This window comes from Lissotriton vulgaris, chromosome 7, assembly GCF_964263255.1.
Source record: "Lissotriton vulgaris chromosome 7, aLisVul1.2, whole genome shotgun sequence".
Lineage (NCBI taxonomy): Eukaryota > Metazoa > Chordata > Amphibia > Caudata > Salamandridae > Lissotriton > Lissotriton vulgaris.
In genome coordinates, this window is record NC_141695.1 from 679711982 (window position 1) to 679739014 (window position 27033).

The 27033-nt window shown below is 45.0% G+C and overlaps 1 protein-coding gene across 1 annotated transcript in view; it reads right to left on the reverse strand.

Moving 5' to 3' along the window:
• Positions 1-290: 290 nt before the first annotated feature.
• Positions 291-27033, reverse strand: part of LOC147702234 (uncharacterized) — a 109192-nt gene continuing 82449 nt past the window's right edge. Inside the window, exons 4-5 of the mRNA XM_086929408.1 lie at positions 25954-26020; positions 291-540 (exon numbers count right to left, since the gene is read on the reverse strand). Of these exons, the coding sequence (XP_086785534.1) occupies positions 291-540; positions 25954-26020 (317 nt within the window). The remainder of the gene's footprint in view (positions 541-25953; positions 26021-27033) is intronic.

Genomic DNA, 27033 nt, shown 5'->3' on the forward strand with positions numbered 1-27033 from the left:
TAGTATAAATGTATACGTCCCAAGGATCAGTACTATGGGTATCTGGAAGTTCGCCCTCTTTAAATTCCTCTTCAGAGGACGTAGTGTCTTGTCCTTGAAGAGGATCTGGAGGCTGAGGCGCTGAAGCAGGAACCTCAGGTTGAGGTAAGGGATCAGGAACCACTTCAGGTAGAGGAGGATTTGCTGGAACAACCTGTTGTGGGGGAAACCTCTGTCTGTAGTCCGCCAGCATGGCTTGCAGATCCTGTATGAGAGTAGGAGGTAGGTGGCTCATCTCACTCTGGCGAGACTCAATGATAAGCTCTATGGTGTGGAACCATAATGTCCTCCTGATAATATTGTTCCTGGTAACCATCATCATCATCATCTTGACACTTGACGTGGAGCTCAGAAGGATGGCGAGCTATCCCAAACGGTCCCTCATCCTCTTCGCCCTCATAATCATCATCATCCTGCACATTTGTTTCTATGAGATGTGAAGGAGTAAGCGGGGAAATCTTGCTATACTCCTGAATCTGAAAGGTTTTGAGCTGATAACACCTAGATGAAACATACATTGATGAGTAGGAGCGACTGTAAAAACTGGTGCCGTAGACTGAACAGGTAAGCACACCATCGACTGAGTAGGCGTCGACGGGCTCCTCGACGACGGGCTCTTCGTTGACTGAGCTGCAGGGGTCATCGTCGATGGGACGGTCGACGGTGACATCGTCGACAGGGCAGTAGCCAACTTAAGCTTAGTCAACGATTAATCCTTCGTCGACGGTGGAGGCTTCGTCGACGGTACCATTATGGACGTCGAGAGTGACTTAGTCGATGAGGTCTTCATAGACGATTCCTTAACGACTGTCTTCTTGGAAAGGATAGTAATTCTCGTAGACAGTATAGGAGAAGTTATAGACATCGTAAAGACTGTAGCCGTCGATGAAGAAGCCAAATTAACAGACTTTGAAAGGCACAGTTTTTGTAGACCCCTTCTTAGACTCCTTGAGACTTGAGAGCAGAGGATGGAGGAGACAGCGTTGACCCAGAGGAAATATATGGAGACCTCTGTGAAAGGTAAATGTATGTGTCTTGTAAAACGCACTGCTGCCCTGAGGCGTCGTGGCGCTGTAGACCGCTGGGGAACCCATCCTGGCTATCCCTGTGAGATGGTCCCTTCTGGGTATCTCCAAGGTGAAACCAGGCATCCCTGGCGAATGTGGGGGGCCGTTGTAGAGATGAGGCAAGCTAATGCCCAGAGTTGCCGAGTGTGATCCCTGGTTAGAGTAGGCACAGAGGCGAGAATTATCGAGTCCGCTGACCCTGGTCCACGACCCAGCCGCGTCTGGAATTGAACCCTGGTCCCGGGCGGTTCTCTGCTTCCAGGTCTGCCGCCTCTAACCAGTGAGCCACACCACTCCTCAGAAATAGAGTGGGAAGATTTATGGTGTTTTCTTCCCTCACTTGAAGAGCTGTCCTGGGTTCTAGCTCTCCTGCTGGAAGTTGAGGCTCTGTCATCCTCCTCAGCCGAAGAGGATTTGAGCCACAACAGCACTCTTGCTTCCCTATCCCTAAGAGTCTTAATAGGGAAGGTATGGCAGATTTTGCAATCCTATGCCTCATGTTTAGGATAGAGGCAGTAGATTCAGTCCTTATGCTGATCATCAACATGGACCCTCTTCTTCTCACAAGTTCTGCAGGGCTTGAATAAAGCTTTTTTGTCAGACATCATGGAGTTGAAGTGAAGAAAACTGAGTGGCGCTTAGGGAGTCTCCCTTCCACACGACGTGCGTTGAAAATTTGAGGAGAACTGGCTCTGGTGAGAGTGTTCTAGAGGGTGCTGATAGCGGATTGGTTGGAGCGGACTTTTGGTTCTTTTACCATAATGAGGTAGATCGGCAAATTAGATTTAGGCCTCAGACCTTTTTCTTTGGGTCTACTACTATTATTTACCTTTGGAAATACTTTTGTAATTTACAGTGGGACTCCCACCTTGGCGACGGGGAATGATTCAGGCATGTGAATCTATGAAAGATATCCCAATACTGGATAACTAATATTATTCACCAGTGTTAGACCAGGCATCTTTTTGCGCGAGTTCCCCTTTCTGCTTCTGACCATCTGTTTTTGTCTGTGTGTTGCATTTAGTTTTTGCTTGTTTTAGGAACTTTTCCAATGCTGACCAGTGCTAAAGTGCAAGTGCTCTCTGTATAATTTGTATTGGTGATTGGTTTATCCACAATTGGCATAATTGATTTACTAATAGGTCCCTAGTAAAGTGCACCAGATGTGCCCAGGGCGTGTACATCAAATGCTACTAGTTGGTCAGTAGCACTGATCGTGCCACCCACAAGAGTAGCCCTGCAAACATGTCTCAGACCTTGTTTGTCATTATCTCCTCCGTAGGGTAACATGGGGATTACCTTGAAATATATTTTAAGTGTAATTCCCCACTGGAAACAGATAGAGGTTTGGGGTCTCTAAACTCACAATTTAAAAATGCATCTTTTGGAGAAGCTGTTTTTTAAATTGTGTGTTTGAAAATGCTACTTTTAGAAAGTGTAAACACAATACAACATTAGTTGGCTGTGAGATTCAAAATCATCTTTACTTGTGCATGAGGTACATCTTACTCAATAAACAGGACCTCAAATTACTTTAGTAGTATTTGAAAAAACTTTTCAAACTTTCACAATTAGTGCAATGAAAGAAAAGAAAATCCACATTCAATTCAATGGATGTTCAGTGAACAATGTGTGAAAAATCATGAGCAATTTTAGCAAGCTTATGTATTTATTCTGTCTACACCAATCCTAAACTTGTAAAACAAGAGCAATACTTTCACAGAAAACGCTCTTGGTGCTCGGACATTAAGAGGGTCCAGATGCATCTATTCAGGGCTTGCAAATAATTGCTTTTGAACAAATACATTTTAAACAGCCATATTGATACTCATTGAACTGGGGTCCCTCATTGATCCTGGTCTACATGTTTCGAACTAAGATGTCTTTGCGTGTTCTCTTCAGGACAAAGGTTTGTTGAGTTCTATAAGGGTAAGGGGAAAGACTTTTAACCTAAGTGATCAGCACATTCCAGTTTCTTTACTATAGCAGGATCATAGATTTACCTATAGGGCACGAAAATTGCCAAGGACTCAAATTGAGGTCCATCTTAACTGTAGCTCATTGAATGAATGATCAATCAAATGCCTCGGGTTTGAAACGTTTGTACTGTAAGGGGACACATGGATAAACATCAATGCAATATCAAATAATTGAATAGGCTGCTTGTAGACTACTTATAGAAATGAATGTACCTTGGGTTATTGAGGTTTACACTCGTACACCAAATTAAGAGGGCAAGAGAAGCTTATAAGGATTTTTTGTAATTTTCAGAAAAGAAGGAAAGGAATAAACTTCAATACATTCGTTTTTTTGAGTGAGTTGGGAGTGAAACACAATGTTGGTGATGGTTTGCAATACTTCAGTTTCAAATTTATCTTTGAGTTTCTGGGATTTTTGTGTTTGGCATTAGATTCAGGAGCCCAGTCTGATTCCTTTCTGGAAAAAACAGAATGGACTTAATTTATTTGTTGCTTTTTCAAGCATGTTTTTAAAATCAATGAAAAAGTGAAAAATTTGGAAAAATGCTAGCATTCGGGGCTGGCTGTTTAGGCATGCTAATAATGTTTGATGCACCGTGTTGCCAAGAGACAGTGTAACACTGTCGTTCGTGCAGCTATTGCTATTTATTTGCATCCGCCTTTGACATATAATTCCATTATATATTTGACGTATACATTCCAAGTGTTACATTTTGTTTGACATGTTTCAAGAACGTGCATGAGCTTGACTAAACCTTGCTGATTTTTAAGAAAGGCGCATAGAAACATAACAATGAACTCATACTCCTAAAGCTCCAGGACGGCCAAGGATTAGTGCATTTTTTTCTAAAAATATTTTTTCAAACTAGACGTTTCTCTCAGTGGCTGGACTTGCCCAAGAATACTGGGAGAAGTAGTGTATTGTGACCAAAAACTTTCTTAGCATACAATTCATGATTCTTTTGACTTGGCAGAAGCTCAAGATGTTTGTTTTAACATGTTCTTTGTACAGTGAGGCATTGTTTTGAATTTTCAAAACTTTATAAACACAAAGTGTATTATGTAGTGTATAAAAACTTTATACACTCTGATAACCTGAAATTGACCACAGACCGGGAAGCAGTATAATTTTTCAAAAACTTGCAGAGGATGAAGCAATATATTTTAATAACTAATGACCTGGTATAGCCTCCACGGGATGGAATAGATTGGCGAGTAGCGCGCATACCCGTCAACGCCTTGCTACAGGAGAGCCTTGCTCCACCCCTCCCAGGTACGCACAACAACATAATTCTCCTACTTCCGGAGGTCCACAGATGAAGATGACCCCATTCACCTTGCCGCAATTACCCCAGTTTCCCACCCTAGTTTGTTACGCAAGCCAGTAGTTACCGAGACCAGACACTGAACAAGAAACAGGACTCCTATTACAGCCAAAGGAAGACACACCACGACATGGCACGGACACAACATGGAAACGAATAGCTAATCTCACTAAGAATGTACCCTCTCAAGCCCCTGATGGACTGGTTAAATTACAATGTAAATTTATCATAACCGTGCCAATGGACAATACTATGTCACTGTAAGCTATTTTGGAAAACTCAATAAAAATTGTGTAACAAAATAAATAAAATGAAGCAATGTCTTTTGAAGAACTTTAAAGGCACAAGAGAGCAAGTGTGAATTAAAAGGAGAACCTGGGCTTGGCAATCTGTTTGTTTCAGACATTTCAATTCAGACCTCTTGATACCGTATTCAAATACGCCTCTTTGCGCGTTAGCTTGTTGTCAATATCTCCATCTCTGGGATCTGCTTAAACAGCACTTACAACTGTCCAGGGAAATTTTGTTCGCTGGTTGATCATTGGTGCTGTTAGAATTCATGCATCAAAACAACTCTATGTCAGGACCGGAGGCTTCGGATTATGCCTTCTTCCTTAGCTTTATTTTTACCGCAGCAACTCAAAAAACATCACAAACCACATTTCCCATGAACACTTGGGAAATCAAAAAGCCTTAACAGGAATCCTTCTTCTCTGTTAGCACTCCGACCAGCCACCATAGTCCATCTACGCTATTTCCTCTTCCTGAGCTGCTCAGCAGCAAGTTAAGTCACTTTTTTCTTTATCTCCTGTGTTTTGGGGGTTTATGGTGTAATCCTAGTGTTTGCTGATAGCACTTATGTTTTCTATCTCCTTACAGATTGCCTGTTAATCGCTGAACGCTTAAAGCGTGCCTAATGCGATTTTTGCCCAGAGTCTGGTGCAGTGTGGTCCTCCCGCCGCAATGGGGCATACGTCCGTCTCTGTGGGCAGCGCGAGTTTCAAAACTCGGGTCACAGAGTTTTCTGATGAGCGCTGCCTTCAGGGAGTTACCTTGCTCTTGCCACCCGGTGTGACACCCTTAGGAGTCGGTTTTGCCAGACTTCATTCCTGAACGCCCTCTGTGGGTCTGCAGTAAGCGCTTATTCTGCCACCCTGCTGGGTCGGAATTCGCACCAGTTGGACACGGTCTTGGTGGCTTGACCTGTGACTAGAAAGGGCTGGAGTGTCCCCAGTGCTCTGCCCGTCTATCGTGCACCTTTGGTCACCTACATTCGCCTGGGCTACCTTCCAGCTCCATATTTGGTGCCTTTCAAGGCTTTTTATTAGTGCTACTGCATGCGCGCTGCCTGAGGCTTCTGGGTCCCTGCGGAACCCAATTTACCTCAGCAGGGGGAGCACGACCAGTACCAGGAGAAGGACCCTCTAAACTAAATCCACCTGGGATGATGATTTTTATAGGCAGTGGATGATTCGATCTATAAGGCTGTACATCAAGCCATGGTGCCCCTTGAGAAGCTCCTGTCAGCGCGTTTGGATAAAGCTTACGTTAAGTTGGCGGCCCTTATACCTGCCCTTGCTCCCACCCCTGTACCCCCTCCCTCTTCTCCACCTAGCAAGAAGCCCTGTACCGAAGGTTTTGATAAAGATGCATTTGTGCGCTTAAAGAGCACCTTTTTGGCACAGGAGGCCCCTCATCTGGCCCAGTTGCCACCTGCTGAGGGTATTCCACCTACCCCACAGACCACCTCTCCTGATCCTTGACAATGGGGACTCCCCTGACATGGATGAGGAGGCGTCTTCTTCTTGGTCCCAGCTGGGTCCTCTGACATGTTGGACCTGGATGATATTGTCCATTCAAGGTCTTCAGACTGGGTCCCTGGGGACAAGGTGGCCCACAATCGAGCGAGTCGTCTACGTAAGCCCATGGATAAAGATGCTTGCAGCCGCCTCCGGCTTGAATGTCCCTGCCCCACCTTGGAAGGGAAGATTGCGTTGACCCGGACATCGACCCGTAAATGGTGACTATTTTTGCGAAGGTTATTAGGGACCTCAAGATGGATATCGACCGTTCTTGGCACACCTGTCAAGATAAATTGCTAAATGCAGTAGGACCTGTCACCAAGATATTGGACATGGCTGAGGAGGCCAAGGTGTCAGGGGCCCCAATCTCCCTGGAGGTTCTCTTCAATTGGGCGCAGCGTGTGATAGTGTTCATTGGGAACGCAAACTGCGCGCTCTCCTCAGAGAGACGGAGGTCACTCCTTATTAAGATAGACCCCAAGTTGGGTGACCTCGCCTCCTCGGAGGCATGTGCTGTAGCCCAGGGGGACCTGTTTGGGGATCCCTTCGTCCAGGAGATTGGGAAGTTCGTGCAACTTTCACCTCCCTTGACCGGGGCGCAATCCAACATTAGAAAAGTGTTTACCCCTTGGGTTTTTGAGAGGGCCGAATGTGGCAGGGGCTCCGGTCGCGGGCAATTCCAGGATAAAACCTGCTTCAATAACTTCTATCAGATGAGGGGGCAGAAGTTCCGTGGTCGTGGAAGCCACAGAGGCCAGCAATAAGGTGCTGGACGAGGTGAGTGTGCTGCCATCAGCAAGCTTACATAAGGGGGGGGAATGATACAGTTCTTCCCAGCATGGGTTTCCCTCACAAGCGATGCTTGGGTGCTGCAGACGGTCCAGGGCTTCCAGTTGGAGTTTCATGGCCGTCCCTGTCAGCTATATCGCCCTGCCCCATTACTTTCTTGCAGGGCGATGCATGGTTGGTGCGCGACAAAGTTTTCGCCCTCCTCCAAAAAGGGGCGATTTGTTACTGGCTAGAGCATCCAGGTGGGTTTCTCCGCAATCTCTTTTTAGTCAACAAGGTCGAAGGAGGCCAACGTCCGGTCATCAATTTAAAAGACTTCCACGAGTGGCTGGTATACCCCCACTTCAAAATGGAGGGCATCCACCTCCTCCGAGACATTTTGCGTCCGCTCGATTGGAACGTCAGGCTCGACCCGAAGGACGCTTACCGGACGGTGCATATTTTCCCCCCTCATCAGCGTTTTCTGCAGTTCAGGTGGGAAGGGCAGATTTACGAGTTCACCACACTCCCTTTCGATTTATCCTCAGCTCTGTGGTGCTTCGGTAAGGTCCTCCGCCCGGTAGTGGAGTTCCTACGGGCGCAGGGAGTGCAGATGATAGTTTACTTGGACAACATGTTGGTTCTAGACCAGTGCCCCAAACGCCTGTCTACCCAATTGCAGACCGCGGTCAACCTCCTTCAAGGTTTGGCGTTTGTTATAAACGAGAAAAAGTCCCTGCTGGTTACTGTCCAATGCGCAACCTTTTTGGGTTTTAATATTGACTCTGTCTTCCACTCCGAGTCTTCTTGTCAGAAAGATGGCAAAGATCAGAAGCGAGCTACGTCTGACCTGGATGAAACCGCAGATTTCTTTACGACAGTTGGTGTGCTTGGTCGGCCTCATCGATTCAGGTCATATTCCTAGGGCCCTTGCATTATCGGGCCAAGCAGAGCCTGAAGGCGTTATCACCTCAGACAGGGCTTGACGTACTCACAGTTGATTCTGCTAACGGACGAAGTGAGGAACGAGATGCAATGGTGGCCTGGAACAGCCGTGCGATTTTCGGCTTAGCCCTAGATATAATTATCGAGTCAGGCGCCAGTTGATCTGGGTGGGGTGGCCAGGTGCAGAGAGTTTTCCACAGGTGGCGCCTGATCCACTCACGAACAGTCGCTGAACATCAACTGCTTGGAGTTACTACCAGGTTCCTTTGCAGTTCAATGCTGGACGAAGGACAGAGTGCAGTTGTGTGTCCTCCTCAGGATGGACAACGTCTCGGCGGTCCGGTACATCAACCACCTGGGGGGTACCAGGTCCAAGATGCTGACTGACCTAGCCAAGGATTTTGTGCACTTTTGCCTGGACAGCCATGTTTCGGTAACAGCGGAGTACCTGCTGGGGCGCGAGAATTAGGTGGTTAGTTGGCACACCAGTCACTTACTGGATGCCTGTGTTTGGAAACTGGATCCTCTGGTTTTTGCCCTACTGTTGGGGAAGTGGGGCCCCTTCTCAGCAACTCTGTGTCAGGTCTGGATCATCAGTCACCAAGGTTTTTCAGCTGGCGCCTGGATTCTCTGGCGGAAGCGACTGATGCTTTCCTCCAGGACTGGCAGGGCAATGCATTCGCTCCGTTCTCCATGATCACGCGAGTGTCAGCACTGCTGCAACGCCAGCAGACGGAGATGGTCTTGATCACGACATGGTGGAGATCTCAAGTTTGGTTTCCGGTTCTACTGGAACTTCCTTGGGATTTTCCAATCCTTCTCCCCACTCTCGTCACATTCTTCTCAATCCCGACCTTGTTCCCTATCGACTAGTCCTAGAAGAAACGCTGAGATTGATGGCCTGGAAGATCTCCGGCATCGCTGGACGCTCCCAGGCCTTTCGGGAAAAGCGGAAGACTTGATCTCCAAAGAGTGAGCAGATAGCACGACCAGGAGATCTAGATCAGCCTGGCAGCGATGGCGTCGTTGGTGTGTGCGACGGGGTGTTGATCCCGTGGGGGCAGATGTAGTCCATGTCCTTAATTTTTGGGCGAGTTTGGCAGAGGATGGTCTGGCCTATCGGTCAATTAACACCTTCCGTTTAGCGATCTCCGTCGGTCGCATGGTGGTACAGGGCTCCCCTGTCGGCAAACATCCCCTGGTGTGTCTGCTCCTTAGGGGGATTAGTCTTTCGCTTACCCCGGAACAGCTTTGAACCTTTTTCTGTCTTGGCAACCGAATAGGTTTCTCTCTCGTACAGACGTGACAGCCAAGTTGGCAATGTTATGTCTGGTTTCCCGTAAGAACCTTGGACATTTCTGCCAGAGTCTATTCACCGGAAGGGGTATCTTTCACAGTAAGTAGAAGAAGTAAGTCTAATACAAGAGTTATTTCATACCCGGCTTTTCCAGACTCCCCTAAACTGTGTGTTGTGCAGTGCCTCCGTGCCTATGAAGGGATAACTGATGAATCTCACCCTCCAGGCGAAAGACAACTGCTCATTTCGTCATGTAAGCAGTCTTATCCCCGACCATCGCCAGATGGGTGCATTGGGTAATGCAGGAGGCGGGGATCGATAATAAGCTGTTTGGTGCTCCTTAAGCAAGAGGTGCAATAGCCTTTAAAGCTTTTGCCCTAGGGGTGTGACTGGAAAATCGGATGCGTGCGGCAGACTGGTCCTCAGATTCCACCTTTAAGAGGTTTTATTTAAAACCTGTGCTTGAGGTAGCAAGGCTAGTTGTCGACAAGCTTTGAACTGGCATAATCCGAAGCCTCCTGTCCTGACATAGAATGAAAATTTGCCTAGCCTTCATGCTGCTAAGTTTCAATTCTATTAAGGACACGGAGGCGAGGATTATCACGCCCAATGACTTCAGAGAAGTGGACCCTCCCCATATGACTGTAAGTAATCTATTCATGGGCTTCTCTCAGTTTAGACATGAGTTGATGCTGTTACACAATAAACGTTTTCCATGTGATAGGTTACATTGAATTTCGGTTCCGCCTCTGACACTACCTCTTTTGTAGGAAATGACAGTAACAAACAGGATGTTTGAAATACGACAGGATGTGTTTCGCGCAAAAAAAGAGGAAGATGGACTATGGTGGCTGGTCGGAGTGCGGACAGAGAGGAAGGACTCGTGTTAATACTTTGATTTCCCTAGTGTTCAAGGGAAATGTCGTTTGTGATGTTTTTTGCTTTGCTGCTGTACAAATAAAGCGAAGGAAAAAGGCATAATCCTCGCCTCCATGTCCTGAATAGAACTGAAACCTACCAGCACCAAGGCTAGGCAAATTTTCATTATGCTGAATGAATTGTTGTCTCACTCCTTTATTAGTCTTGCCAATGTAGGCATTTTCCTTCTTAACCATTCTGTGTCTCTGCCTGTCTGTATAATACACGTCTTGGGTGGCTGGCAGTCGGGCTCTTCTGCATTCACTTTACACAGTCACACAAAGGGAGAGGAGGTGTGCTTTACATATCCTGATGGCCCATCACTAGGCTGATGAACCTTCCTGAGCTAGAGTGGTGGGAGGAGTTGTCACTGACACCCGAGTAGGGCTGTGTCTTTCCTCAAACAAAGCAGTCTCCACCACCTTGTAGCGTGTCTGGAGCCAGGTCAAGGAAAGGCAAGGTCTTGTGCACTTCAAAGACTATCCTTGGCTTTTTCAAGGGCAGAAAAGGGCATAAGTATTGGACCTCTGACACCCCAAAATCAGAAACCTTCCAGACTGAGGACATTCTGCCAGAAAGAAGATCTAGATGCTGTAGGAGGAACTGCCAGTCTGCCTATTGCTTTGCTGTGCTAGCCTGCTGCTTGCTGCATCTGTTCTGGGAGTGAAAGGACTGGATTTTGCTTTCTACATCTTGCTTCCAAGGACTTTGATAGGCTCTGCTGCTAAGAGTCCTGACTTGCCAAGCAATGCCAAATCCAGTTCCTGGCCCTTGGAAGTGTCACCAGGTGATCTAAAGAGAAAATCCACGCATCGACTCCCAGCACCTGTTTTCTCGACGTATCGCCGCTGCCGGCATCAAAGCGTGGTTCTCGATTGGCGCATTGAACATAGCTTACACCACGTGCCCCAGCTTGCTGTTGCAGCATGTCAGAAAATCCCCACAGCTGGAGTCCAGAGCACCAAATCACCGATGTCCGTTACACCCGCTCAGATTCCAAAGCAGAGCCTGGTCAGCAGCTGTGGAATCGATGCAGCACCTGCCACGCCGCTGTCACATCAAAGCAGTGCGTCTGGATAAAAAAAAATTAAAAATATATATACATAATCCTTGCAAGCAGCTTTGCTGTCCAATTGCAATGGTTGTCCCGACTGAGTCCCTCTGGACTGTTTCCGACTGAGGAGATGCTGGGATGGATTCATCGAAGAGCCAGGTCTTCAGATCCTTCCTGAATTCCTGCAGGGTGGGTGATGAGCAGAGGTGGAGCAAGTTCCAGGACTTGGTTGCCAGGTGACAGAAGGCGATGGATGAGGAACGAAGGTTGGTGGAAGTTCACCTTGTGGGTGAGATAGTCAGGGACTTTGTAGTGAAGGGATTTGTAGGTGTTGGTGATCAGTTTGAACTGGCATGGTTTGCAGATGGGGAGTCAGTGTAGAGCTTTGAGGTAGGTGTGGGTCTGCCTTTGGAGGTAGAGGAGACACCTGGTTACGGAGTTGTGGATGGTCTGGAGTCTGTTTAGTAGTTTACAAGTAATTTCCAAGTAGCAGGAGTTGCCCTTGTCCAAGCTGCTGGTGACAAGGGCCTGGGTGCGTGCGTCTGATGTAAAGGGTGAGCCATTTGAAGATTTTTATGAGCAGGGGGAGGGTAAGAAAGCAGGAGCATAAGACAGCATTGAACTGCTTCCTCATTGAGAGTTTACTTTTGAGCAGGATTCAGAAGTTTCCTGCATTGGCCACCAGGAGTTCCGTTGACCACAGGGAGTTGTTGCTCCTGAAGAAGAGTATTTCTGTTTTGTCTGTGTTGAGTTTGAGGCAGCTATTTTACATCTAGCTTGCAATGCTGGTCATGCACCTCTGGAAGTTGAGTCTAGTATCCGTCAGATCTGAGCAGGGTGAGAGGATGAGAAAAGTGTCATCCGTGTAGAAGCTTATGTTCAAGCCATGGGATTAGACCAGGGTTGCCAGAGGTGCCATGTAAGTGTTAAAAAGGGTTGAGCTTAGAGAGGATTCTTGTGGATAGCCACAGATGTTTTTTTGGTGCGGAGGGAAAAGATGAGAGGTAGACGTGAGGAGGATCAGGGCGGCGGTCTCTTCCCTGTCCCGGAAGGTCCTGATGTTGTCTGAGGCCGCAATTAGGGCGGTCTCTTGTCTTGTTCACCAACCTTTGATTTACAGAGTCTTCCTTCATCATGGAGTTGAACCTGATAATGACTTTCTGACCAGTCCAAAGTACAAAGTGCTCTTCGATTCTTTCTTTACCAGTGCAGAATCAAAGATGCGGACAAAAACATAAGAGGTCCTTGCAGATTGATTCTTAAGGATTTGTGAAGATAGCAGAAATGTTGTGAATGGCTACAACAAATCGCAAAACGAAAACCTGGATGCAGATCACTATCAAGGGAATAGAAGCAAATCAACACTCATAAGTTTGACCAATGTATTAGTAGAAACACAAAAATGTTCTGCCACTCTTTAGTTCTCACAAGACCTCGGTCAAGACACTCATTCATGAAAAGCCTATCCTCTGGAGTGGTGGACGTCAAGGGGTTCAGAAAAAAAGGACATAAATATGTCCTGTAAAGAACCAGAAATTCGATATTCATAGCAACAAATACTGTATTCAGCAGGCGGAGTGATAGATGACCCCTTTGGCCAGTAGAGCCTGCACCTCTTGCAGCAAGAAGGAAAGGTGCTCCTCTGGAAGCTACTCTGATGTGAGAGGTAGGTGTGGTTGATCTGATAGAAAAGAGAAGGCATCATCTTGCTGGACGATCTGGAGGCCACCCTAGGTGAAAACGTTTAATCCGGTCTCAAACAGTGGTGTGTATCAACAAGGGCAAACTGAAGCAGCTGGGAAGCTTGTGGTGCAGAGGTGATATGTATGCTGGCTCTGTGAACCCCATACCCGAAAGGAATGGAAAGATCTGCTGTGGTGGCACAGAGTTGCGGGGGGACTGGTGCTGCCTGTATGCGAAGGCGGTGGAGTAGATAATCCGGAAAGGGACAGAATTGCTGAGGTAACTGAGCGACAGGGGTTGAGAAGCCCAAAGAACGCCCTATGGCCTGCTCTCTTCGAAGAGTTCCAGGGCAGAATCAGCCTTCTCACCAAACAGGTAAGATTCACCGAAAGGCCCATCTATAAGGGATGCCAGCACATACCCAGAGAGCCTTCTAAATCTCATCCATGCATGTCAAAGGAGCACCACACTGTTGCAGGGATTCTCCTCAGGAACAGAACTATGCTTGGGACCACAGAACATGAGCCTGTAGGGACTGAGTCACATACCACGTCAGAATCTATGAGCCCAAGTCCGCCTAGCTATAGTGCCTAACCTTTCCATAGAGACAAGTGATTTGTCTCCTCTCAGGGAACAGTAACAGTAAGAGGTAACAGTAGACACCCTTTAACTCTCTCACTCATTCTTGTCCACAATAAGATAAAAAAAGACATGAAAAAAAATGTATAATATTTATTTAAACTATCGCGCTCTAAGATGCAATAATTGCACTACAATTAGAAAGCAAATACAGGTTGATGATATCAGCATGGTTAATGAAAAATATACCATAAGAAGCCCTGTCATGTTACCTGACAGATTTGCCTAACCCCTACCGTACTACTGAAGCTACGTGGTTATATATTAAAGACCTCTGGGTTTAGTGGCGGACCCCATACCTTAGCAAACATAGGTGGATGCTCTACATCTCAGCTGGTGCAGCACTCTTGTATCTGGACCTTCGCTTTGTGTGTTTTTCCAGAAAAATTTCCTCAGTTAAATGACAAGATATGTATTAAAAAACCAGCGGCTCCATTCCTTTAGTATGTCTAGGTTCTAGTGTCTGACAAGAGAGAACAACATGGGGTAATGTTGTTTGACCTCACCTAGGCTGTTGAGACTAAATCCCAGGAAAATAATGGAATCCAAAAGCGTGCTGGTTACGTGTGCAAATATTATGTGGCACGAAGGCAAGCGCGAATTTAGTACCATGCGCAAAACCAAAGCGGCATGATTAGGCTAGCATAGGGAAAACGACAATGGACCATATGAAAAACAAACAACACTCTTTGGTCAAGATAACAGCTTGAAAAGCACTAAATATAAATGGAGTAGAAAGATAAACTCAAAGCTTGATCCATACAATTATACTTAGAATATTTAAGAAAAAGTTGTTAATTTAGAAAATATAGTCAAATTATGATGCATCAGAGGAATCCATTGTGTGTCCCGCAAATTCAAAGGCCAGGGACTCCATAAAGGGATCAAACTCTGCAAAAGATGATTGGTTAACAGCCCAAGTCACAAGTTCCAAAGAACAGACATGATCCTCGGAACACTCGCCTTCGAGGAAATATGTGCATCGCCACATGGATCACGGAATACAGGCTCTACTAACATAGATGCAGCTTGTCCGGTGACTATCTAAGCACCTATAGCCACCGGGCAAGCTGCATCCGTGTTAGTAGAGCCTGTATTCCGTGATCCATGTGGCGATGCATTATATTCCTCAAAGGCAAGTGCTTCAAATCTTACATTGTGGAGAAGTTAAAAACCTAAGGGGCAGTCCTGAACAGGGGTCGCTAAGGGACGCTTTAGGAGTTCAATGGCCAAGGTAGCAGGTTTCAACTTAACCAGGCAACTATCCAGTTGCCATTCAAAGGTGCACCAGAGGCAGAGGAACATGGGCTGTATGCAGGTAAAGCAGGAAGGAATGTTAAGGCCCAATCAAGATCCAGCTATTGTAGTAAAAATATCCGAAAAATCTGAGGCATGTACTCTCGATAGTGTTGGAGCGGTTGTAGCTCCAGAGGGCTCACAAAAGTAACATCCATTGCGAAGAAGCAGAAATAGGAGGAGTATGCTGCAAATGAGGAATAACGGCAACAGAAATGCTTCGAATATACTAGATACAAATGGAATAAACGAAAGCCGGCATTATTCCAAAGACACTTTGGAAGGAACTGACAAGGCGGGAGTCGACAACTTTAAAAAAAAGTGTGTGAGCCCTGCAGTGCTAGAAACCTTAAAAATTTGGGACACTAATTCCCCAAAATGCAGGGGAGGATTGGTGTTTAACAATTATTATTTTACTAAAAGTTCCAGAAACCTGCAGTTCGAAGGTTTTGCAAGCAGATGTGGTTGCTACCTCTTTTTGAAAACAGTAGTGCTTTGAGTCTGTTTAGATTGTTGAAATCTGCCTTCAAAGTTGAAATTAAAGGCCACAATGAGCCATTTACAACCCCATGCATAGGAGGAGAATAGGATGTTATTGCAACAAGTGACGAGCTGGCAAAACGACAAAATGTAGGGAACTCCCGCTCACATACCGCAACAATCTTTAACACTACACAGTAAATAACTTCCATTTGAAATGACCGTAATAAGTGGAAGAATTGCGGGAACTGGTATTCCTTTGAAATAACAGTCCCAATATGGCACTGAGGCATTACATGGGCCGCAGATTTTAACATGTTTGTAAACGATTTAATGTCTGACAGAAGAGTAGCATTCCTCTCCAGTAAGTAAAACGTCCTTATTGGCACGTTCAAAACGACAGGAGAAGGGAACTGACCACAACACCTGAATGTAGCTGCTTCCGAGGGGTTCATATCTACCAACAGGAAAATGTTTCATGCAAGCTGCAAAAAGAAATGTCGAAGTAGGTAAGGACATAACGCTCTGTATTGACCACACAGCTAAAGTTGAATGGAAGTTGTTCTAACTTCACTAACAGCAGCACTGTGTAAGTTGCATCTTTCATTGCCATTAGTTGTTCTTTGCATGTTAGATTGGGAGGTAAAAATAAGCTACTGGAATTCAGATAGCGCCATGGTACACGCCCATTCTTAAGTGTTTGAAGTGTCCAGGTAAACTGCATAGATCTAAGCGGACTTTGCTGATACAATGTTGACAGATCACTTTGATGAATATCAATAACAGATGATACAATGCTATTCAAATTGTAAATATGAGAAGACAGTGTATTAATACAATTATCAACAACATTAACACTTAATTATAAGTATCTTGGCCAATTTGTCTTAAACGTGCGGCAGCTTCCATTTGGGACAGTTTCCAAATTTCATTATAGGTAGCATAAATACATCTTTTATAAAATAGAGATTTGGGACCGAAAAGATTATCTGACAAATCCATGTCTTTGGACAGAAGAAAAAGATGTTGTTCACAGCAGACAGTGTGGAATGTTCCAACCATTTCTGACATAATTATCCTACTGAATAGGTAGTAACAATATCAGAACGTTGTGACTGAGAGGATCAGTTCTGCTTGATTAGAACCCATGTGTGGAACTGAAAAAATAAGCATGGCAACCATTTGCGTCTTCTGGCCACAGTAACCACCCTTTAAGGCCTGAATGTGTGGAATTGAATGTACCATTCGGCACCATGCTATTGAGTTGTTCTTGGTTGTAGTTTGTCAAACTTTGACAATTGTCAAAGCGGTCAATGGAATAAATTGTTGGTGCATTCATTCCTTTGATGTTTGCCAATCCCAGACACGGATGTCAATCTAGAAAATAATTTGTGTGATAATTAGGCAGGATCGAAATAAGGTTTCCATTATCTTAAACTGCCAAGATTTAATTCCCCAAATTGATTTCAAATCCATTATATTTTTCTAGTAATCATAGCCTTTAAGGGCTAACTTGTTATCAATCAAAGCTATATGTATGAGCTTGGTCTGGATATGGTGATAAGAACTCTTTCGTCATATTTTTTTTCGTTTTTTTTCCTCTCCGGTTCATGGTGAAGTAATGGCGGTCTCAGTCCTATTGATCTGCAGTTACACACAAAAGTATGTTCTACTGGTATCATCTTAAGGGGCCTGCTTGGGGCGTTGCTGCCCCCCTAGGAGATCTCCAACCTTGTGAAATCTTAATTCTTCTTTTTTCTCGTTTGTATTGGGATTCACTGGATACAGATTGGGTGGTTATCCGATGTGGGCCGGGGGGTGGGGATGGGGGGGGGATGGGTACATGGGTTGTTTAAGTTTGCCCTAGTTTGTATTTTGCAGGACATTATTTTACACACTGGCGAGCTGCACAGAAAGATACACTGGGCCACATGCTACTGCGACCACTGGAGGGGGTGCGGGAGGGAGGTTGGGGCACTTGATCTCCGATGCATGACATGGAACGTAAGAGGCCTATCGAATCCCATCAAGGGACGCTAAATGTTGGCCTATTTGGCAAGGCACAAAATCGATTTCGCCCTACTGCAGGAGACCCACTATGCCCCCAAGTCGGATAACCGCTTCGCTGTTAGTTGGAGTAGTAACAGGTTCTTCGCTAGCTATAGCACCTATTCCAAGGGAGTATGTATATTAATTCATAAAGCACTCCCCTTTGCACCCCAGATGGTGATAGGTGATCCCGAAGGACGGTATTTGCTGGTGGCGTGGAGCTTTGAACCAATACGAATACTCATTAATGTCTATGCTCCAAATGTTGATGCCCGGGGTTTCTTCATCGGGATCTCCACACATCACTGGTGCGCCAATTGACTCTCATATTCGGGGGAAGGTGGGGAGATTTTAAACTCTTGCTACAGCCTGATGTTAACACCTCAGGGGTGGGCCACATCACAAAGCCTGCCTCCACAGCAGAACTGGGGTCTCTATTGCACACACACTTAATGATCAATGAAGGGCGACACTGGCAGCCAATGGACAGGGGTAGTTTTTTCTATTCTGCCCCTCACAGCACTTGGCCCCGCATAGACAGATGGCACACAACCCTGACCTCTTAGTTACACTACAAGAAGTGGACCACTTTCCCCAAAACTTGTCAGACCACTCACCAGTGCTGCTGGCATGAACCCTCCCTAATATTGCCCATCCCTCCAGATCTTGCCGCATCCCCACTAAAGCGCTACTGGATACAGTCTTTAAAAGCGAAATGCAGGAGGCAATCGTAGATTATTTCCAGACAAATACTGGTTCTGTCTCCCATTATGCCACCTTATGAGAGGCTTTCAAAGTCTAGATTAGGGGTTTTTGCATAGCTAAGCAGGCTGGCGTCTTACGTACGATTCGCCGAAACCTAGACACAACTAAGTGGGCATTGTGAGATGTGGATGTCCAGGTGCTGGCGGGGGAAACCTCCTCTACGTTGCATTAGCGTGCAAAGCTGCTGAGCAACTTTCAGGAACTTGCGCAAGACTGCATACCTGGGGAAATATGCACGTGCCCGCATACACGGGGAGGACGAGAGACCGGGACGTACCTTGGCCCGACTACTCCTAGGTAGCACAACACGTATATCACCCAACTTCAAATAGCGGACGGTGCACAGGTCACACAAGGTGTGGATATTCTTTCGACCTTTTTGACCTACTACACTCGGCTATACACTACATGCTCACCCCGACTGGCACCACCCTTTTTGATTAGTCGAATGAAATAGCGATGGTATGAATCGAGAGGGGCCAACAACAGTTCTTGGCCTCTCCTATCGGTGCCGATGAGACTGTAGAAGCAACATACGTCCTAGATGGCTACTGTGCGCCTGGCACGGACGGCCTCACTGGCATGTCCTACAAAACGTCGCTAGTCCCAAATCTACAGGAAGTATATGCAGAGGTGCTGGATTCGGGTGTACTGCCCCTTACCATGAGAGAGGAAATTGTAACACTGCTGCTCAAACCGGGCAGACCGCCCAATAGCTGTGCCTCATATAGGCCCTTTTCTCTTTTAAATCAAGATTATAAAAAATTGGCTAAAGTCCTCGCAACCGAGGATATTGCTCATTGCTCATTATTGGCCGGATCATCTCCCCCTTCAATTTGGGTTTGTTCCAAATCTCTGAACTTCGGTGAATCTGCGCACGCTATTGGCAGTTATTAATCAGATTAATCCTTCTCTCCCGGCCGTGTCAATACTGCTAGACGGCGAGAATGCGTTCAACTCCCTGGAGTGGGAATTCCTTCAGGCAGCGCTCAAACTTGGCTTCCTGCAAACCCTTTGTACGTCTTCTCTATACTAATCATGTTTCCCAGCTAAACATAAATGGGGTGTTCTCAGTGAAATTATTGCTATCATGCGGCACAAGGCAGGGGTGCCCACTTTCAACCCTGCCATTCAATATAAGGATGGACCTTTTGGTGCAACATCTTCTGGAGCGGCATCTTCATCAGGGGATCGGATTCCACCGGGGCCTTCTACTGGCCTCCTTATACGCAGATGATATTCTTCGATTCGTCTGGGAACCGGCTTCTAATCTCTCCCCGTTTATACAAGAGGCTGTTTGGTGTATTTTCCGGACTAGTAATCAATTGTACCAAGTCAGAGGTCTTCCCCTTAACAGACGCAACCCTCCTACTTGCGCTGGACTTCCCCGTACGCTGGTCCGAGGATTCCCCCCCCCCGATATCTCGGAGTGTTTTTGCACGTCACAGCCTCGGAGGTCATCCGTCTTAATGGTTACAGCTTAGACCATCTTGCGAGCTAGATAGATTGCTGGATTGCACTTACTCTATCAGGTGCTGGTCAAATTGCAATCATTAAGATGGTGGTTCTGCCCCGATTTTTATATCTGTTCTTAAACATTCCAGTCCCACATATGGTCACCTTTTTTAACACTCTTCGGGGCATGCTAACGTGGCTGGTCTAGGCGGGTGGTCGGGCACAAGTCGGATGGCAGACACTTACGCAGCCCTTTGCACGTGGGGTTTTCTGTGAACCAGACTTTTATTTATACTATTTGGGAGCGCAAACACACTACGCTTATTTTTGGTACTATCCGGATGCACGGCTGCAATTTCTGAGGCCTGAGCACACACAGGCCCGTCCTTATCCTCTGTCCGCTATTTTCCACTGTGGGTTTGCGAGGACCCAGACTGAGATCCATACCTTGCAGACAACATGCTGGGCCTGCGGACGCCTTCACAAATATTTGAAGTCTAACCACTTGCATTTTTCACACTTGTTACTGGAGGATAATCCGTGGATATCCCCTACCACTGAAACTTTAACAAAACAAGCGCTCTCCAGCTGTCTGCTCCAGACCATAGATGACATATTCAGGGGCGGACAAATGAGCTCGGTGGAGGTTCTGACAGAGGTATGTGACATATCCGTACTGGATCGCTTCCTGGTGCACAGGACGCGAGCTGCGATCCGCACTTTGGCTGTTCAACCTCCGAGTTCCTGCAGCTCACCACAATAGTCACATCACCTGACAGCACAAACCTTGTCTCCCGATTAAATCTCTGACAAAATATCAATTACTAAAATATCTACCTACAAAAATATCACAACAAAAATATCGACATGCTATCTCTAACAAGGTAAGTACAAAAATATCGAAAAAAATACATTGATGTCAAAAAGATCGTTATTAACAAATATCGTTTTCTAATTAAAAAAAGTAATATAAATAAAATACTTATAAATGTAATAAACCTAGTTAAAATATGTTATATTTAAAATTAATAAATAATATACATAATTTAATTAAAAAATTAAATATATATATAATACATTACATATAATTCCTTAATAATAACTTAAAAATATTTTAATAACTTATTAATAAATAAAAATATAAATTACAAATACATTTATACACATAAAAAATTATAAATAAAAATTCATAAAAATGTAAAACAAATTTTAAAAAGTAAGTAAATGTTGGATAGCGTAGGGGTAAAAATGACTATTCCCATTCCAGAGAGTGCAACAGTAGGGAAAGTGCTGGATAGCGTAGGGGTAAAAATTACTATTCCAACTCCAATGAGTGCAACAGTAGGGAAAGTGTTGGATAGCGGGAGGTTAAAAATTACTATTCCCACTCCAGAGAGTGCAACAGTAAGGAAAACGTTGGATAGCGGGAGGGTAAAAATTACTATTCCCACTCCAGAGAGTGCAACAGTAGGAAAAGCATTGGATAGCGTAGGGGTAGAAATTATTATTCCCACTCCAGAGAGTGCAACAGTAGGGAAGACGTTGGATAGTGGGAGTGTACAAATTACTATTCCCACTCCAGTGAGGGCACCAGTAGGGGAAGCGTTGGATAGCGTAGGGGTAGAAAGTACTATTCCAACTCTAGAGAGTGCAACAGTAGGGAAAGTGTTGGATAGCGTCAGGGTAAAAATTACTATTCTCACTCCAGAGAGTGCAACAGTAGGGAAAGTGTTGGATAGCGTAGGGGTAAAAATTACTATTCCGACTCCTGAGAGGGCAACAGTAGTGAAAGTGTTGGATAGCGTAGAAGTTAAAAATAACATACTTATAAATAAATTAATATTTTAAAATAATAAAAAAGGAATTATGAAATAAATATAAACTATTTACAAATACCAATACATAATTATTAAAAACATGATTAGCTATCAATATTTAAGTAAAAAATAAATTAAGAATACCAATTAATAATAATTACCAATTAATAATTAATTCATAATATAATTAACAAAACAATTAAAATAAATTACTTAATTACATTTAAATTACTTCCCACCCTATTCCCCTATAAACCTATAACCCACTACAGAACATAATTATCAATCAATTATACCAAGTTAATTACCAATTAATACAAATTAATTAAAATTAATTTATAATTGCTAAAAATGTATAATTAATTTAGTATAATTAAATTACTTCCCACCCTATTCCCCTATAAACCCACAACCCGCTACGGTACTAAAATACAAAATGTACTTAAAATTACATAAATAAAAATTAAATACATAATAGATAATGTACATAAACATCATATAAAAATCGATATTACCAACATCGATATTACTAACATCGATATTACTTACCTTCTATATTTTGTCCCTTCGATACATCGACATTATTGTATGTCGATATTTAAAAATCTATATTTTGTCTGCCTACCCTCCCGACTGCATCATCTTGCACAAACACTATGTCCAGTGGTGGATGGCGGGGGGTGCGGGTGGCTTGGGAGGGAGATCTGGCGCACCCTTTGACTGATAAAAGGTGGAACTATTACTGCGAGCAAACGCGCTATATATCCAATAATTACAAACATAAGCTCTTACATTTGAAAAACATACAAAGAGTATACATCACCCCTGTGCTGCTCGCAAAGATGGACCGCAGTAAGCCGGAAACTTGTCAGTGATGTGCAGCAGCCCATGCTAATTTTACCCATTTGGCATGGAATTGCCCAGGTGTGCTGCCATTTTGGGAGGCGATGTTTGGACATCCTGAACTTATGGTTGAATCGGAGCTTGTTACTCTGCCGCTGTTGGCCCTGCTGGGATATGTTCTCCCACTGGCGGGTTGGGATTAGACGCTTTACAGCATTTGCACTGTTACTGTCCAAGAGACAAGTATCTTTGCATTGGGGCGATACTGCAACCCCGTTGGTGAAAGCCTGGCTGAGGGACCAGATGTACTGCGACACCACCAGTGATATTTCTGCTTCCCTGTTGCCCCCCACCCTAAAAACATTTGGCAGCCCCTTCCCTGTATTTGCAGCTCTACTCTGAACTCACTGACTGATGTGTCCCCTATGGCAAGATATAACTACTGTGACAGTTAGCCATATGTATTACATCCAGCTGTCAAGATTTATTGTTGTATGTACATACAATGTTGTTTAATGTTGTCTTTATTTAATATCCCCCTTTTATTCAGTCACCACCAGTCTACATATGATATGCATGTCTCTAATTGCTAACAACATGCTTTAAATTATTCATGCTGTGGCTGCTGTACTCTTTTGAAAAAATATCAATAAAAACAGCTTATAAAAAAGAAAAGAATAACCAATGGGGCGAGGCCACTGTTTGCGTTCCTTTGTGCCTCCCCCCGATCTTCGTTTATCCCAAGGTAAAATATATGTAGTGCATTTCATGTAAAGGTGCAGTGCTGCCCTTCTCATGCAGAGTTTGCACACTTAGTTCTACGACCTGTGGGCCTCATTTAGGGTTTTGCGGATGGAGTAAAAACACAAAAGGGTGGTGGAGGACCTAAAGTCCATCATCCAGCCTTTACATGGACTTCTCTATATATGGTCATGGCGGTTTCAGTCAATGTAGGAAAAATCTGACAGACAACTGCGTTAAACAGTCTGCCATCAAACTTTTCAAAAGTTTTTATTTTCCCCCAAAACGAATTTAAAGTGTGAATTTGTTTTTGAAAAATAAAAAACCAATGACTCCCACACCATGCAAGCTTTATCCCATGGAATGGTGATCATTTTTCTTTTTTTTATTTAGTATACCTCACTACCAACAAACACTTGAAAGTGAGGGACAGTATAGTAAAAATAAAAAGCCATCAGACCACCCATTTTATATCTGGTGGATGGTCAAGATGGCTTACCTCCAACAGCCCCGACTAACTCTGGCTTTTTTAGGAAGGGTTTCACAGATGGAGTCAATTTTACCCTATTTACTTAAAGCAAACCTGGCAGTCAGCCCACTTCATAAATCGGGCAGGTGGACTGAGAATTTAGCAGAGAGGGTACTCCGTCGCTAACAGCATTGGAGTACCCTCCCTGCTAAACTGTAAATCAGTCAAGCCTTCATAAATGCAAGTCGTTCTTGCCGGCAACTGTCAGGACCACAGCATGCATCAGTTACCTCCACTCCCCTCTGAGAGGAAGACGAACCAGCTACAGGTGCGCGACACTAATGTCTCCAGTCTGTGGGCAACATAGATGGCTCGCAACAGGATCCCAAGTCACTGGAGGTCTACGATACTTCGCAGGCACTCTTTTGGGCACAGGTTGAGTCGGTGGGACTAGAAGTCAAAGGGCCACTGCAGACTTTTCTCAGGTGGTGGTTGTGCAGCTTTTAACACAAAATGTTGGGGCGAGCCCTGTTCAGAGTCTCAGTCCACTCAGGCATACTTCAGAACTGCCACGGCTAGTCACTTTGGTGAGAGAGACAATGCTCCTAACCGGAAGCACTTCAGTACTCCAGAGACTCTCATGGCTCTCTGTCAGGACTTCAGCTCTAGGGTCAGCTGTTCCGGTTCACCCGGGTAGTCAGCTCATCTTGCGGAATTGGCTCATTCCTTCCCTCTTCTCAGGAAGAAAGATTTTCAGGTGCTTCAGAAGGGAGGCAGCTCTTTTTTTAGGTCCGAATCCAGGTGTTGTCCTTTTATCTCTTGTAAGCAGGCTGGCAGCCGACTTTTATAAGGTACAGCAGAGAGGGCAAAAGTATGCTCTAACTGCACTTTCGGAACATGTTTGGGTTGTTCTTTTCAATGCTTTCTTCCAGACTGAGGTTTGTGTAGAGTGATTTTTAATGCAGGAGATTTAACCTACAGGTAAGAGCTCACGCAACAGAGGAATAAAGATGTGTGAGCATTTTGCATCTAATTATCTATAGCCACACTTACTAGCGCACAGGAAGAGATACGAAAGGCTGGCCTCAACTAAAGGACCCTTCACAGTATTAGGGAAAAGGTGTGGCGCAGCGGCCAGGGCAACTGACTCCAAAACCCGGGGGCTCATGGTTCCAAACCCGGTGCCGGTGGCAGATCAGCCCAGCACCATGTGACTCTGGGCAACAGTTTACTTAATCTTCCCAACGGCCCCCAGCGCCTTGACACCCTCAGTTTGCGCTATACAAATACTGTACATTTACTATGAACAGCACTGTAAACAGACTCTGCAGTCCCATCTTTCACTCCCACCTATACCCAATGGCAGTGGTGAGGAAGACTATCAGTACTCCATGCAGCAAAAAGATCTAATTGAATTTCTAAAGAAAGCCTGGACTCCTCTTCCACTATGCTAGTGACTGTTTCCTCCTACCAGCTGCCACTGGATGGGGAAAAACTCACCACCATCTTGTGCACATGAACAGGCCAGAGGCTTCCAAAATGGAACCTATAGACCTCCATTACTCTGGTTAACTCATACACGTTCAATTTGCTCCATGCAGGCCACACATCAATTCCATCATTTTTGGACCACCATGCCACTCTAGACATAGTCCAGCCTTATACAAATCAGAACTGAACTTTACCCGCAAGAGAAGGCTTCAGCCTGTAATGATAGGCAGGACTCCCTCCAGAAGGGTTCACAAGCAAACCCAGACTGGTTGTTGCCTATTTGGGCCTCACCTGTATGATGTTGCTTGAGTTCTATGACACAGTGGGCAAAGGATCCAAGTCTGTTCATACATGTCACACTAAGGGTGTTAATTGCAACAAAAAACAATTTAACAGATGAAGAAAATGTGCAAAAAGCCACGCACTCAAATGCCCAATAGTTGGATCCCCTCCATACCGATCAAGATAGATGATGAAGTACTGCTAACAAGATCATTTAAAAAGAGTACCTGATTCAGGTAGGACAGGGCAGTTAGTGAGGACTTCTCCTCCCTTAGAGAAGATCTCACCAAAAACAAACAAGAGGTCAAAAGTGTGCCCTGGCTGCCCTGTGACGCCAGGTGACAACACTGGAAAACACTTGTGGTCATGGGTGGGCAAGCAGAAATTCCTGAAACAAGAGCTGATAGTCGTCAAAGAACAAAATGTGGCTTTGAAGGTACATAGGAAAAAAAATCGATCTAGACACAATCATGGGCAGATTAGAAGAGTGCCCTGGGGAGCAGAGGGAGAAGGACATTGAGTAATATGTGCATTAGCTTCTCCACCAACTGCTTCCTGAAGAAGAGCACAAAGGTATATAGCACACATCACGCATCAGTAATAGCCACACAAGTGAGAAATGTGTGCATAACTTAGGCTGAATGAGAAGACAATTGGTGCTGCACATTAACAAGGTAATGTCTTTTTCAAGGGCAACAGGGTGTTAATGTTTCAACAACTCTGAGTGGTGATATATCAGAAAAACTTGCCTTCTGCTCACAAGCATGCTTTCACTGATCCAGAGAGATGGCATACAAATGGGGTCATTCATTTCATCTTAAAGGGAATGAACAAATACAGCAACATCTACTTCGCAGAACTGAAGTGTATCATGGGTTGAAGGAAGAGAGTCTAACGGGAGAACAGGTGCACTAGCTGCAGGGTGCTGTAGGGGTCTCAAGGTCTGAGAACCAGATTAAACTCACAGTCAGACACAGGGATCTGAGACATACAGCAGCAATCAGGAAACAAGAAAAGAAGGTACTCCGAGAGACTTAGAGGAAAATGACCACCTATAAAGAAGCTGGAGTTAACAGAGGGTGTCCTCGAACTTGATTAGATGCAGAGGGTGAGATAGGAAGGAGTTAGTATGGATAGGCATTAGTTCATGGGGAATACCTGAAGGGATGCGTGGGCAAAGGTGTTGGGAAAGACTTGATAATCTGATTTAGACACTGTCAAGAAGAGGTGAGGATATGAACTATAAGTGTTTGTTTGACTGCTAGTCATGGTTCAAAAGGTTTAATGTTTTAGAAGGGGTGCATAAAGAGGGTGAGAAGAAATTAAACTAAGTTGAGTGTGGTTAAATACTGGTTCATTGTTATTGTAAATTGGGAAGTCAGAGGTTGATCTGCCAGCACAGGGAGCAGTTTGAAGAAGAGATCAGCATTGTCAGGGAGGAACAGGGAATACTGGGTGGAAACAAAATACAAGAAAGACTATACTCTCAACCAACCGATACAACACAAGGGTCAAAACTGTCAGTTTTATTGCAAACAGCTTTAACATGCCCACCAAAAAAGATTGTGGATTCTTACTATGCTCCCTTGCCTACTCAAGAACGACTGGTACTGGAGGAGGAGCTACGCCGCGAACCAAGATGGCCGCATAAGCTCCCGGCTCCGCCAACCTCCGCCGGCGGCTCGTATATCCTGCCGATTATCCTTTCCTCTCACCGGACCCCCGTATGCATGAAGTTCTCCTGACTCTTGCAGTGTAATCCCGGTCTTCCCAGCTTACCAGGTGGCGAAGTTATATCGAGAACTATTCTTGGCCTACTCCAGGGCTGA